Below are 15,714 nucleotides of genomic sequence, written 5' to 3' on the forward strand. Positions count from 1 at the left end.
TTTGGCAGAATTCAAACTGAGTGACAGTGGTCAAGTTTTTGCTGTGAGAGAATTGCTCGATGGTACTATTGATGACACCTTTCGTAGGAGGCCGAAGAAAACGTAATTGGCTCATCTGGATCCTTCCTGATTTTTGTGAACAGAAGATAGTTGGGCAATTTTCCACATTGTCAGTTAGATACTAGTGTTGTAGCTGTACTTGGAACAAGTTGGCTAGACGTGTGGCTAGTTCTAGAGTACAAATCTTGCTGGAATGTTATCAGAAGCCGTAGCCGTTGCCATATCCAGTTCCTTCAGCCATTTCTTGATATCACATGCTGAATTGGCTGAAGACTGACATCAGTGATGCTGGGAACCTTGGAAGAAGGCTAAGATGGGTCATCCATTCAGCACATCTGGCTGAAGATGGTTGTAAATGCTTTTGTACAGGTTTGCTGGGCTCCCTGATCATTGAGAAAAGGGATATCTGTGAACTTTCCTCCTCCCTGTAAGTTGTTTAATTGTCCATCATGACTCTATGGCAGGACTGCAGAGTTTTGGTCTGTTCCATTGTGAGATTGCTTAGCTCTGTCTATCACACGATGGTTCCGTTTTACGCGCAAGTAGGCATGTATATTGAGGTACTCCTGGTGTTGGTCTGGGCATGCTCTTCTACCGTCTTTTAACCAGGGTTGATCTCTTGACTTGATGGTAAAGGTAGAGTGGGAAATATGTGGCATTGAGAGGTTACAAGTAGTGGTTGGATATATTCTGCTGATTCAGATACCACATGGATGCACGGTTTTGAGTTGCTAGATCAGTCCTGAATCTATCCCATTTAGCATGGTGGTCATGTCAGACAGCATGATGAAGGGTATGTTCTGTGTGAAGATGAGTCTTGGTCTTCACATGGATTGTATGGTATTCACTCCTACCTATACTGCCATGGACAGATGCATTTGTGGCAACAAGTCTGGTGGGAACATGATGTAATAGGTTTTTCCCTCTTATTGGCCTCACACTACCTGCACAGGACCAGTCAAGCAGCTATGTTTTTCAGAACTAGGCTGGCTTAGTCAGTAGTGGTACAGCCAAACCACCCTTGACGATGGACAGTGAAGCTCCCTGTCCAGAGTACATTGAGTGCCCATGCCACACTCACTGCATCCTCCAGGCAGTGTTCAACTGCGAGGAGTACAGATTCATCAGCTGAGTGGGTGGTTGGTAATCAGTATGAGTGCGATCAGAAGTCCAGCACCTCACAACAACTATTTCTTTCTCATCAATGTTACAAGCAACAGCACAGTTGAGGATGTGGTTAGTGAACTTGAGAAAGTTGCAGAAAATAATTTACACGGTTTTGAAGGACTAAATAGTGAAGAGAGCAGAAGAGTACATACCTATCACTCGGATAGCCACACAAACGCTTTACTGTGGGAAGTGCAGCAGAGTGCTGACATTAAAGATCCATGTGTTGCTTCTGTTAAGTGAAAGAAGGTGAAGATGCTAACCTACGTGTAAATATCAAACCTGTTTTTTTTTATTCTTTCCGATGGTAGCTCGAAAGACAATTGAGACAAAAAAATTGAAGTAGGAATGTTTTAGGCTGAGACTTGCTGCATCATCTCTATCTTGCAGTTTGGTTGCAGATGTGCTTGCAGGAAGTGTCATTGCTCTGCAACTGGATTCCTGTGGCTGGAGAGCGTTGATCGTTGTTATACTGGTTATCTAGAGTCTGTAGCTATAATTGACATAAATCATGGAATCCTACAGCGCAGAAGGAGACTGCTCGGCCCATTGTGTCTGCACTGACTCTCTCTCTGACAGAGCATCTTACCCAGACCTTTTCCCACCCTATCCTCCAACTCCACACACTTAACCTACTAATGCATCTAACCTACCATTGTGAAAGGAAGGGGCAATTTATCATGACCAATCCACCTAACTTGTACACCTTTTGGACTGTGGGAGGAAACCGGAGCCACCCGAGGAAACTCACACACAGGGAGAATGTGCAAACTCCACACAGTCACTCAACGTTAGGATTAAACCTGGGACCCTGGCGTGTGTGGAGCAGTGCTAACCACTGTGCCACCATGCCAGGTGTAGAGAATTTGAGGGCAGTTCTCCCCAAAAAAATTCAAGTGTCAAATTTGTGTAAAAACAAGTAAATCACGCTGCTTTTTTCAGTGGGGGTTTCAAAATGAGTCTCCTACACTTTGCACTGCAGAGTGCACCAGTGAGAATCACACTGAAAATCAGTGGACAAAGCCTGTTTCTGCTGTAGAATCCGGCAGCATAGCGCTAAGCGGGCCACTGCATGTGAAGAACAGTCTATGCTGAGATTGGCCTGATCGGTGGTCCCCAAACATGCCTGGGTCAGCCTCAACTCCCTCCCCCAGCCTGCATCGATGCCCTGATGATCCCAGCAGGCTGACACCCCCACCTCCTGATGGCCAGCCGCGATCACTGGCTTTCCTCCCTCTGTCCAAATGCAGCGTGGCAGTGGGACACTCCTCCTCCACTGCCATTGTGGATCCAAGGTTCTGTGAAAGTTTGTATTACAAGAGTTTTTTGCATGTCTGCCCCTTTATTCACCTCTTCAGTGCTTCTAAAATCTTGAAATGTGAAGAAAATGGGCACAGATCTCTGTGCTTGCATGCGTGTGAGCAAGGAGGGGTGGGGGGAGTGGGGTTGACAGAACCCTAGGGACAGAACAGAGGTTGGAAATGAGAGAGTAGTTTTCCAGGTCAAGGAGCATGACAACTATAAAAACAGAGTAGCCCCAGCATTGTAAAACCTGAAGTATAAAATCAAATAAGCCCCGAACCTTCAACCCCACTTTGGAGATTCTTGTATATTCTACACATCCTTCATTTCCTTGCCCTTGCACTTTTTGCCATCCAGCTGCAGAAAGCCCTGTACAGATGAGTCCTCCCCCTTGATATCAGGGACCTGGGGTGGGAGTTTTGCTTGCAGTAGTTCCATACAACTGCAGGATGCATCTGACTCCCAAGATGCCTGGCCTTTTTTGATCTTGGGGAGTGCGTGGATTATGCGTATATAGGTTGCCTTAGACTGCAACCTTTGTTAGATATTTGAAAAATATTTTGTCATAGTTTTGTTTGCACTTCAGCCTCGTGCTCCTGATCTGTAGGCACCGGTGTGGTGGGGGGTAGGGAAGGAGGAGGACCCCTCATGAACCTGCTTCTGGGCCTGGCCAAACCTGCTATCAATAGATCCAGACAGCAGGTGACTGAGGGGATCATCTGATCTGACTGTCTGCTTTTCTACTGTGACTACATTCATGGCTAGGTGTCCCTGGGGAGGGAACATGTGGTGACCACTGGCACCACCATTGAGGCCTTCCATGCCCATTGAGCACTGCAGGAGCTGGGATGTCTTATCAAGATGTGGAGATGCCGGCGTTGAACTGGGGTAAATACAGTAAGAAGTCTGACAACACCAGGTTTAAGTCCAATGTCTTAGCAACCCCTTGAATCACATTTTGCTTTGTACGCACGCACATGCACGCAATCAGGAGTGTGAGGCTGAAGTGCAAATAAAACTGTGATAAAAGATTTTTCAAATAACTAAACAATCCAATGGTGCAATCCAAGTTCTTTGAAGGAGTAACATGCTGTGGATAAAGGGAGTTTGTAGATGTACCATACTCACATTTCCGGAAGGCATTTGATAAGGTTCCACTTCAAAGGTTATTGCGGAAAATAAAAACTTGTGGTGTAGGTGGAAACAGTTTAGCCTGGATCGGAAATTGACTGGTTTTCAGAAAACAAAATGCATAAACCGGTCTTTTTTTGATTGGCAGGATGTGACGAATGGGTTCCGCATGGTTTTATTCTGGAGCCTCAATTTTTTACAATTTACATCAGTGACTTAGATGAGGGGAGTGAAGGGATGGTAATTATCAACATGCAACTGTCTTTGGACAGTAGTACCAAGTGGATGATTCCATTTCTGCTTTCTCTTGAGGTTCCCAGCGTAAGAAATGTCAGATTTTGATTTGATTTATTATTGTCACGCGTGTTAATATATAGCGTGCAAGAAACAATACTTTTCACTATACAGACAAAGCATACCGTTCATAGAGAAGGAAACAAGAGAATGCAGGATATAGTGTTTATAGTCATAGCTAGGGTATAGACAAAGATCAACTTAATACAATGCAAGTCCATTCAAAAGTCTGACAGCAGCAGGGAGGAAACTGTTCTTGAGTCGGTTGGTACGTGATCTCAGACTTTTGTATCTGTTTCCCAATGGAAGAAGGTGGAAGAGGGAATGCGTAGGGTCCTTAATTATGCTGGCTGTTTTGTTGAGGCAGCGGGAAGTGTAGACAGAGTCAATGGATGGGAGACTGTTTTGCATGACGGATTAGATGACATTCACGATCTTTTGTAGTTCCTTGCGGTCTTAAGCAGAGCAGGAACCATACAAAGCTATGATACAACCAGAAAGAATGCTTTCTATGGTGCATTTATAAAAGTTGGTGAGAGTTGTAGCTGGCATGCAAAATTTTCTTAGTCTTCTGAGGAAGTGGAGGCATTGGTGGGCTTTCTTAACCATATTATTGGCATGGGGGCAGCAAGACAGGTTGTGGGTGATCTGGACACTTAAAAGCTTGAAACTCTCAACATTTCCCTGCTTCCCCCCCACCCCCAAACTGTTGATGTAGGCAGGACATGTTCTCCTTTACACTTCTTGAAGTCAATGACAATCTCCTTCGTTTTACTGGCATTGAGGGAGAGAGTTATTGTTGCTGCACCAGTTCACCAGATTCTCTATCTCATTCCTGTACTCTGTCTTGTCATTGTTTGAGATCCAACCCACTGCAGTGGTGTTGTCAACAAACTTGAAAATCGAATTGGAAGGGAATTTGGCCGCACGGTCATAGGTGTATAAGAAGTATAGTAGGGGGCTGAGAACACAGTCTTTTTTTTGGACACTGGTGTTGAGGATGATCATGGAGGAGTTGTTTTGTTGCCTATCCTTACTGATTGTGGTCTAAGAGTTTGGAAGCTCAGGATCCAGTCACAGAGGGAAGTTGCGAGGCCCAGGCCTTGGAGTTTGGAGATGTGTTTCATGGAATAATCGTGTTGAAGGCTGAGCTGTAGTCAATAAATAGGAGATTTCAACCGAATCCATTTATTTTATGTTTTATCAAGAAATGGTTGAAACAACTGGATACAGCAAAGACCCTGACAACACCCAGACTGTGGTGCTGAAACTTGTAGTCCAGAAATGGCTACAACTCTATCCAAGCTATCCCAGTACAGCTAAAGCACAGGTATCTATCAAAAACCTAGAAAATTGTCTAGCCATGTCCCACAAAACACAGGACAAATCCAACCCTGTTATCTCCACATCAGTCTGCTTGCCATTATCAGCTACATGGTGGAAGTTGTTGTTGATGTTGCTTTTGTTGATGGTGCTTTTATGTGACACTTGGGGGAGGCAATGGCATAGTAGTATCGTCACTAGATGAGAATCCAGAGAACCAGCATAATGCTCTTTGAACCCAGGTTCGAATTTTACCATGGCAGATGAATTTAAATTTAAATTCAGTAAAGGTTCTGGAATTAAAAATCCAATAATGGCTATGAAACAATTCTTGATTGTCATAAAAACCCATTTTTTCATGAATGTGCTTTAGGGAAGGAAATCTACTTTCCTTACCCAGTCTGGCCCACATGTGACTCCAGACACAGAGCAATATGGTTGGCTCTCAAATGCCCTCTGAAATGAAGGGCAATTAGGGATGGGTAATAAATGCTGACCCCGTCAACAACACTCACGTCCCATAAAATGAATACGTAAAAAAACTTGCAGAACAGTAATCTGGTCACAACCCTCAGTTTGGGTTCAGCTAAAACCACTCTTCTCCAGACATCATTACAAACTTGGTCCGTGAACATATGGAGATAAAACTACTTTTACCATCAAGGGAGTGTTTGCCCAAATGTGGCATCAAGGAGCACTAGTAAAATTGAAATCAGTGAGAATCTGGATAAACCCTAAGGCTGAAGTCATATCTATCACAAAGGAAGATGGTTATGATTGTTGGAGATTAATCATCAACCCCAGCCTGTTGCTGCAGGCAGTGGGTGCAACCATATTCAGCTACTTCTACAGTGACTTTCCTTGAATCATGAGATCAGAAGTGGGGATGTTTGCTGGTGATTGCACAGTATCCCTGACTTTTCACTTAAAAGATTTAATTCCCAGAAAGTTGTGAAAGTATGCACATATGTTATGAAACAACATTTTGGTATGGTACTGACAAATTCACTGCTGGTAGAAGCAGGTGGAGATCCCATAAACTCTTTAAAAAACGCTATTGTGTTACCAGGGCCATAGCCAACCTTTTATCCCATTAACCAATGCCACCAAATTGACTGATTTAATTGGTTATTCATCTTGGCCTTTGAACACTGGCTGTTTTGCTTGCCTACATTATGATAATGACTAGACTAATTTAATTAGATGTGTGTGCCTGGGGATGTGAAGGCACTATAAAAATGTAAGCTTGATCTTCCTTGTCTGATACTTTTATTGAGAACCACAAAAACAGTAGATGTATAGGACTGGATCCATATTTACATTGCTCAAACTAGCTTGTTTAATCTGACAACAAAGTGTTAAGTCCGAGTGTTTGGGGAGTTAGTGCTGTTGGGATGAGGGAACCAGAGGTGTTTGTACTGTGGAATACAGCCAAAGGGGAGAGAAAGATTTGGTCCCAATCCTGTGCCTGTATAGATATGTGTTGGGGGAGAGAAAGGATGGTTCACCCTGTTCACCTCTGCTCTGACCACCAGATACACATTTTGTAGAAGAAGTGTTTTAACTCTTGAGTGGTGTGACTCAAGAACAGACAAAAATACAGGTTTTTATGTAAGTTTTTTTAAAAAAGGATGTTTATTTCACAACACCCCAATGTATTTGCAAAAGCACTCATTCAATTACATCAGAAAAGTGATGACAAAAGAGGTAGCATACGTATAGGTTTTAAAGGAAACTAAAAATTCACCGTTCTTGAATCGTTGGAAATGGAACCTTGAAATGTTGCAGACCAGATGATTGTCTTTGGTTCACTGAAGAAAAGGAGGTTGGAGGTTTCTGGTGACTAATTTGTAGTGGCTTATCATTTTCAGCCACAAGTTTCTGGCTTTGCTGCAATTGAGGTACACTCAACACCTATAGTGAAGATCTTGCTTGGTTCTTCAAATTGGTGGCTAGCCGCAATTCTCTTCTGGCTAATGGATTCTGGGGAGGGTTCTTGCTTTGTTGGGCTGGGTTCTCTGAGTTGCTTTGTTTCCCAGACTGACATTGGCTGCTCTTAAAATGTTTGTTGATCAATCTTCCTGATCATAATCTGATTTCTGTTAGGTGACATAGTATTGACTTTTTCCATTGCCCACACAAATGGTCCCTGATGATTTGAGCATTGGCAAAAGGGTTTAAGTTTCAGCCAAAATGGCCTGCAACTTCCTGGCTCCCTAGTGTCAGATTTGGGGATACCCCAAAGATGTATTGGGGAATCCCTCTTGGAAATTCCCAGGTAAGGGTTTATGTGGCAATTTTCTGGCAATTTTCCACTGGACGACTGCACTGACCTGGAAATCATCCGACAAACCACTAACTTTGGGCGGTTCTGCCAGTTTCACCCTCTTAGTTACTCTGAAAGAAGTAGAAGAAGTAAAAACACTCCTCACTTCAGTGTAACTATTTTAAAGATTGAGCCCTATATGGGACCCGTCCCCCGAACTAAGCAGCTCATTCCTCATGGATTCCTGATCCTCTGATTCAACCAGACCTCTGAAACTCCTACCCTACCCACTGAGCAAATCCGCATCCGCTGACCCAAAACAGCCTCCCCCCCTGCATGTCTAAAACTTTTCCCTCCACTTTCCTGACTTGTTATTTTCAATGGGCATTTAAACTCGCCAGTTGTGAGTGAACGCCATTAAAAAATAGGTTGTGAGCTCCTTCACTCCCTTCCATTTTAAATTTTGCCACTGTAGCCAGGGATGTGCTTCGCTGCGTCAGGAAGGTTGGGCAAGACAGACACTTAAGAATTTAAGTGCAAGTAAGTCGATATGGAGTAGCATGGAATGTCGCTCCGTGGACGTATGATATTGGTCTTATCAATGGAATGGCCCTGAAGGTTACTCGCATTTTAATGTCCTGTCCAGACAATCAGATTAACTTCCAGCCTTGTGCAGTTTTGTGTATATTGGTAAACAAGAAGGAAGGTCACCTGACCTTTCACCTTGTTTTAAAGCAGGCTGTCCATTCTGCATTGTGCTTTGAAAGATAAAACATCCATTTTGCAATAATCTGGGGATTTGACTGTCGACATGATATATAGTGCAAATGTGATTCGTGATGAATGTTGGTTTTGTCCATCTCCCTTCACAGTATCCTCACGGAGGTTGTGACTTACCTAATCACATTGCAGACTTTGTAATTTTTAAATTTAAATATGTAATGGGTAAGTGAAAATGAATACTTTGCAACAATCTCAGAATGGGTTCAGTTGTCCAAGGACAGAGGAGCAAAGCTCTTCAGTGCTTTGCGTTGGTCAGCTGCACTCAGCCCAAAAAAAACACTATATAGGGACAGATTTCACTTTACTTTAAAATCAGATAGTTGTGAATGAATCCTTGTAAGTTTATTTTTTACCATTAACTATTGAACTTGGCTTTGGCAGTATTGAATTCTGTGATCTGCTATTGCTTATTTTCAATGAGAAAATTCTCAAAAGACGAACTTTCCTGTTTATTCTCTCTTTACAAACTACCAAGTGCTTCAATGATCATATCTTAAAATTGCCATGTGGGCTCACTTGTTTGGCAAATTAAGAACGTGTGTACTATCATCGTTGATTAAATGTGGTTTAACATATTCAGTAATTTAAAATGTTCCCACCAGGTGGAGCTCAAGCACTGATTAATAGTACTGCTTCTGTTGTGAAATGATCATTGTAGAATGTAATTGAAAACATGTAGGCTTTATACATTTTAAAATTGAATATTGAATCATCTTTACATGGCATTGTTACTCCTTTAGAAGATGTTTTTGTCCTTTCTGCCTTTGGATTGTGTAAAAGTCCAATATTGCCTGTTGTTTGAGATGCAGATTTCTTCTGTCAATAAAGCCAAAAAATGTTCTTAATTCATAGCTATGCTAATAAAATTCCAAGCGTATTGAAAGTTTAATTATTATTTATTATGTATTTAAATTTAAAATTAAATGTTTAATGGGGTAATGGTGGCGTAGTGGCAATGTCGCTAGTAATCCAGAAGCCTGGGATAATTTATAGATTCATAGACATTTACAGGAAGAGGCCATTTGGCCTATCGTGTTCATGCTAGTCAACAAAGATCTCATTACGCTAATCCCATTTTCCAGTGCTTGCCCCAAGTGAACAGGTCTTCACCCTTTCAAGCAGTGTGTTCCAGACTCCCACCACCTTCTCAACTCTCCTCTTAGCCTTCCACTTCTTACCTTAAATCTATGACCTCTGGTTATTGACCCTTCTACGAATGGAAAAAGTACCTTCCTATTTACCCTATCTATGCCTCTCAGAATCTTAAACACTCTTGCAGTTCCCTTTTCAACCATCGCTGTTACAAGGAAAACAATCCCAGCCTATGTAATTGTTCCTCATAGCAAGTATTCCATTATCCCTTAACCACCTTCTAAGAACATAAGAACATAAGAAATAGGAGCAGGAGTAGGCCAATGGGCCCTTCGAGCCTGCCCCGCCATTCAATAAGATCATGGCTGATCTGTCATGGCTCAGTTCCACATTCCCGCCCTCTCCCCATAACCCTTAATCCCCTCTCTTATCAAAAACCCATCAACCCTCTTCTTAAAAATATTTAGCGAGGTAGCCTCCACCACTTCAACAGGCAGAGAATTCCAGAGATTCACCACCCTTTGAGTGAAGAAGTTCTTCCTCAACTCCGTCCTAAACCACCCCCCCTTTATCTTGAGGTCTACCTGCCTTTCTATCTTCAGGAATCTATGGATATGTACTCCATGTCCAGCACTTTCCAGGGTCCTGATCTTCATAGTTAATCCTTTGTCCTGTTACCCCTTCCCAAGTGCATAATGTTCTGGGGACAAGAATTCAAATCCCCCCCCCATGCTAGCCTCAGTAACCATGAAACCATTATTGATTGACGTAAAAATTTAGGTTTACTAATATTCTTCAGGAGGGTAATCTGCCGTCATTACTCAGTATGGTCAACATGTATTTCAAACCCACAGAAATATGGTTGACTTTTACTGTCCTGAAATGGCCCAGCAAGCCACTCAGTTCAGTAGGAATGGATAACAAATAATGCCTCACCACCCCATAAAAAATGAAATTTGAATTGTAATGTTAGAATTACATCATTAATAAAGCATTGCTTAATATTAAAGCATATTGTTCACTAAACTTTGGAACGCCTGTCCTCTGCATCTTTGTCTTTTATCACCTACAACTAATACTCATTGTATATTTCAACAAGATTTATCTCATTTCTAAAAGCACTTCATTCATGTATGAATGAGTGTGTATCTGTAATTTCACATGACTTACTAATCATAGCTATAGTATCATGGTGAGTTGCTGACCAGAGACAATGAGCTGGTTTGGAACATTTTGGTACTGTACCAACAGAGTCTAATTGGCTTTTGTTGTGCCATAATTTCTATTTATTATTCTATTATTAGTCCCATTACCAGCAATAGACGCTGAAAAAGCATTGACTTTTTTTTACTTTCAAAGTCTGATAATGGTGCAATTCCCTCTCCCTCCCATCAGTTCAGGATTTTTTCAGATACATATGGTGGAATTTTCTTAAAAAAATTCAAGTGTCATTAATGCCAAGAAAACAGGAGTCCTTTGTGCCGCTCTTTTCAGAGTGCTCTGGATTGCAATCTTTTGGGACACAGTCACTTTACTGAACAGCTGGGAGTTTTGTGCCAGTATGGGGGATGGAGCCTAAACACACTAATGAAACCGTCTTCGCAGCACTCGGGTACCATTCCGCTAGGGTGCCCCAATCTGCAGGTGAACTGGAAGATCTCCTCTCACTCCCCAACGGACATTATAACCCCTCCCCCCACATCCCCCATCAGCAGCATGTTGCCACCTCCCTTCCCCTCCCCCTCGCTGACAAGGCCCTCCCAATGGGACCCATGGTGAACCCTGGACTTGGCCCCCTGCATGGCTCTGCCCCATTGGCATTGTCCTTGGCATTCACTGCCAGTGTGCCAGGTGGACACCAGTTGGCATTGTCTGGCCATTTCCCCAGACCACTCAGGGGCTTCACTGGCCTTTGATTTCCCCTTACAGGCATGTTCTTGGGGCCTAATCTCCACTGGTGGAGATTTGTGACAGCATGCATCTCGCTGGAGAGCTGGGAAGCATCCAGGAGGGGGAAACAGCCATGCTGGAATCCCTAATAAGATAGAAATTCAGTTAGTAAGCTGTGTGCCCAGCAAGGGTGCAAAGCAGTTCTCAGCAATAAAAAGAGGTCAGTGAGATGGCAACCATCAGAATTTTTGGAGCCTCATGCTATTTTTGATTTGATTTATTAATATCGCATGTATTAGTATATAGTGAAGAGTATTGTTTCTTGCACGCTATACAGACAAAGCATACTGTTCATAGCAAATGAAACGAGAGTGCAGAATGTAGTGTCACACTCATAGCTAGAGTGTAGACAAAGTTCAGCTTAATGCAAGATAAGTCCATTCAAAAGTCTGACAGCAACAGGGAAGAAGCTGTTCTTGAGTCAGTTGGTACATGACCTCAGACTTTGTATCTTTTTCCTGATGAAAGAAGGTGGAGGAGAGAATGTCTGGAGTGCATGGGGTTGTTAATTATGCTGGCTGCTTCTGAGGCAGCATGAAGTGTAGACAGTGTCAATAGATAGGAGGCTGGTTTGCATGATGGACTGGGCTACAGTCATGACCTTTTGTAATTTCTTGCGGTTTTGGGCAGAACAGGAGCCATATCAAGCTGGTGCCAGCTCACCATGCTGATTGGGCACTGTGAGATGGTAAGATTATGCCCATAGTCCATTTTCCTATGCGAAAATTTAACAGCCAGATTACTGAAACTTGTTGAAAACCTCCATGAGTGGAAAGATTTTAATTTACTTTTTGGAACTTGGAGACAATATTTTTTGATCCATTCAGTGGTATTTTTCGGAGCTGTGTCAATCTATAGATTGAAAATTATACTGACCATGCGTCAGGCTGTCTAGTCCTAAACTGAGTTTTGAACAAAGGTTCATCAGTCATATAAGTCCACTACTCATTCATCATCCACCCCTTCTCACACACACCAGATCTACATCTTTACCTCGCACAATAGCTTCTGAAGGATTGAGACTCCAATCAACTGTTACAATATAGCTTTTACTTGGGTTTGCTTACATGTATTGTTCTAGTTTGTGGCTGAAAACTTGAACTGCCTCCAAAGATTGCACTCTATGCTGTTTGGAAATTCCTTTCTAAAGGTTTAGTTTTTGTTCAGGATCTGAGCTACCCTATTGTTACATACACCTAACATTCATGTAATGTGATTTTGTGGGATAATCACCTAAACTTCAGGTTCTCTTTGCCCAACATTCATCATTGTGATTTCCATGAGTCCATGCATAAACTAATGGTTGCAGTGGTGAGGTTTTTGCTGATCTACTACAGTATGAAGTGACTTCTAGGTTTGCTCTCACCCTTGGATCCTAATTTAAAGATGGAATCCTTAATCAACGAAGTTAAGTTTTCAGACTTGAATGTTATAATCTAACAGCATTGTGGAACTTGAGAAGAATACCCCAGTGTAATGAAGGGGCCACTGTCACAAAGATGCATCCCCAGTCTGTGGTAATTGTATGTCTTACTATGGTGTCTGGCTAAGGACGGAGATTTCGGTGGGGACTGACATTCGATGTTTGATGGGAGGAACTTTCTTCTATGGGCCAGTAGGCCCATATTCTCCCACATTCTAAGCTCCGTAAACGTGAGCTTATCCAAAGCCCTGCTGCCCAGCTCTTAGTCAAGTATCACCTCAATTTTTTAAAAATCCTCATCTTCTCAAATTCCTCTGCCTCACTGCTCCCCATCTTCTATTATTTCCTTCAGTCATATAACCCATGCACTTCTAATTCTATCCTCTTGAACATCCCCAATTTTAATTGTTGCATCATTGGTCATACATTCAGCTCTATGGGCCCTAAGGTTTGACATTCCCTCCCTAAATCTCTCTTGTCTTTATAACTCTCTTTCCACCTTTAAAATGCTCTTTAAAACTTACCTCTTTGACCAAGCTTTTGGCCTTCTGCCTTAATATCGTCTCATGGAGCTCAGTGTCAGCTTTGCTTTATGACACTCCTATGAAGTGCATTGAGATATACTTATTGCATTAAAGATATAATGTAAATATAAGTTGTCGGTTCTTACTATTTCACTCACTCCACCCACCTGACCTTTCCGAAAGAGACCCCCATCATCACTTTCCATATATGATTTCCTGAGCTACTGGAATTTATGTCCAGTAATCAAAAAATTAATGGCCATGTTAAACACGGGGCTTTATAGCCTTGTATAAAAAAAAGCAATCAGCTGACATGAAATATAAAGCTGTATTTAATTTTTTAAACTATTAAGAATATAAAGTTGAAAACTATTATGAGTGTATAAACCTGTACTATCATTCCTTGATTTTTCTTTTTGTTTTTAGGCAGAAAAGACAAAATAGACTACATTTTTAACCAATGCTTAATGACTATTTACTTTAAAAAATAATGCAGGTCCAAAATTGGTTTCTTGATATAGTTTACCCTTTTAAAAATATATTGTTCTGAAGGTTCTTTTCCTGGATATTTAATGTGATAGTTATTTATTCTAACAGGTATTATTCATACCTTATTTTTCCTTCTTTATTGTGACAAAGTCAACAGTGAAAGGTTTTTTAATTTTAGAGAAATTGGTCTGCTGAAACCATACCAGGATCTGAAGAGAGAAATGTCTAACTTACACTTGGTGACAAAGACGCAAGCTGAGCTTCTGCGAAAACTGTTAGCCACACAGAGCTCAACAAAGAATGGTGAGTAAATGTAATGTGTGAAGGGGAAATGGTCTGCCTTTAACCACTGATTCTAATCAATGCCAATAAAAGAGCAGCTATCAAATATATCTTGTCAGCATCTCATGATAAGTCTAAATATGCAAGCTACTATCTGGCCTGAATATGTATTTGTGCTGTCTATCTCGTGCTGATCAGTTTCACACGCAAAAGGTGTTGCTCATAAACAACAAATATGTTCTGTACTTTTTTTTTCTGTTCCCCTTGTGGCTTTTTCTCCATATTTCTGAACAATACTAGATGAACTACCCTTTGCAAGCAATGCTGAGGTGTGACCCAAGCATTTTGTAGCAACCTTAATGTCCAATCTCTCTCAGCTTGCAGAAAAAAAGAGTCTCTTATTTAAACAATTTTGTAAGTTTAAAAAAAATTGGTACAAAACTAATTAATTTTTGAATTCCATTATCCTGGTTAATAAATTACCCTAAAAAGAAACAGGAATTACTCCATTTCTCAGATTGTGATTTTAATTTTGTTACTGAAACCTTTTGCTGATACTTTTTTTGCCACAGTATAAATGGTAATTCAAACTATTATCTGTTCCACTTCCATTGTGACGGAGAGATCGTCTTTTATTTAGAAGATTGGCACTTTTTAGAAAAGCCTTTCACCTTGTCATATTTATCAGTTAAAACTTGCTTCAAGATTGTTTTTATTTCCAAAAGGATAAATCGCTCATTGCACACACATCATTTCCATTTTTATCTATTTGGTACTTTCCATATCTTTGAGCACAATGTAATAGTGAGATATTCCGTTGCTTAAACAATGGGTTGCTTTACATTATAAGGGTGAACCTCGAGGGCTACAGGTCACTTTCACCTGTTAACTACGAACCTGCTGAACCGTATTTTGCATGAGCTTGAAAAATGCTTACCCAGGATTAATTATTTACCATAATTATTTTGAACCAGTGAAAATGATTTTGTCAGCCAGATGTTAGTGTCTTTGATTTTTTAATTTATTTTTTAAGAGCAATGCTCATCTTAAAAGATAACTTTTAATATTGAATTTTCATTGTTTGTTCAAATTTGATGTAAAAATTTATTCATTGCCAAACTCTTAGTGTGCACGTCAGATGTGGCTTTGGATTTCCCACATATTTGTGCTCAGAAACACGGGCAACCAGGACACAATCACAGTGTTACATGTGTGACAGCAATACACTCACATGTTCCTCATATTTTCTAATTTGTCAATCATTTTGCCAAATGGATCTCTGCTTAAAAACTGTCTCTGTGTTTTCCAGTTCAAACTTCCTGCAATTGTACTTGCTTGAAGAATCTCTTCAAATCGTGGCCAGATTTTCCAACATATATGCACCTGTAGTCAATGGTCCAGAAAATATTGAAGCTTTTCACAGCTGTTGTTATTTGCAGAAATGTATTATATGCTTCATTATAGAAATAAAACTTCCTTTTGCTGTCTTTACCCCTGCCTCATGTTATAGCAGAGAAGCAGCAGGAGGAAGGAAAAGAAAGAGGAGGAAGGATACATAGAATGGAGGCAAGAAGACCGAATCTCATCGGCAAGTACCTGGCCCATATGACGTATAGCCTTCTGCTGAC

The 15,714-nt window shown here is 41.2% G+C and overlaps 1 protein-coding gene across 3 annotated transcripts in view; it reads left to right on the forward strand.

Annotated features, from left to right (window-relative positions):
- azi2 (5-azacytidine induced 2) overlaps nt 1-15,714 on the forward strand; it is a 72,127-nt gene that overhangs the window by 49,344 nt on the left and 7,069 nt on the right. For 2 of the 3 annotated variants that reach the window (XM_080206245.1, XM_080206236.1), the window contains 2 exons: nt 13,983-14,107; nt 15,597-15,674. In XM_080206245.1, coding sequence (XP_080062371.1) covers nt 13,983-14,107; nt 15,597-15,674 — 203 coding nt within the window. The remainder of the gene's footprint in view (nt 1-13,982; nt 14,108-15,596; nt 15,675-15,714) is intronic. The other variant, XM_080206251.1, reaches the window with a different exon arrangement.

Source organism: Carcharhinus amblyrhynchos, chromosome 2, assembly GCF_965287045.1.
Source record: "Carcharhinus amblyrhynchos chromosome 2, sCarAmb.v2.hapA, whole genome shotgun sequence".
Taxonomy (NCBI): Eukaryota; Metazoa; Chordata; class Chondrichthyes; order Carcharhiniformes; family Carcharhinidae; genus Carcharhinus; species Carcharhinus amblyrhynchos.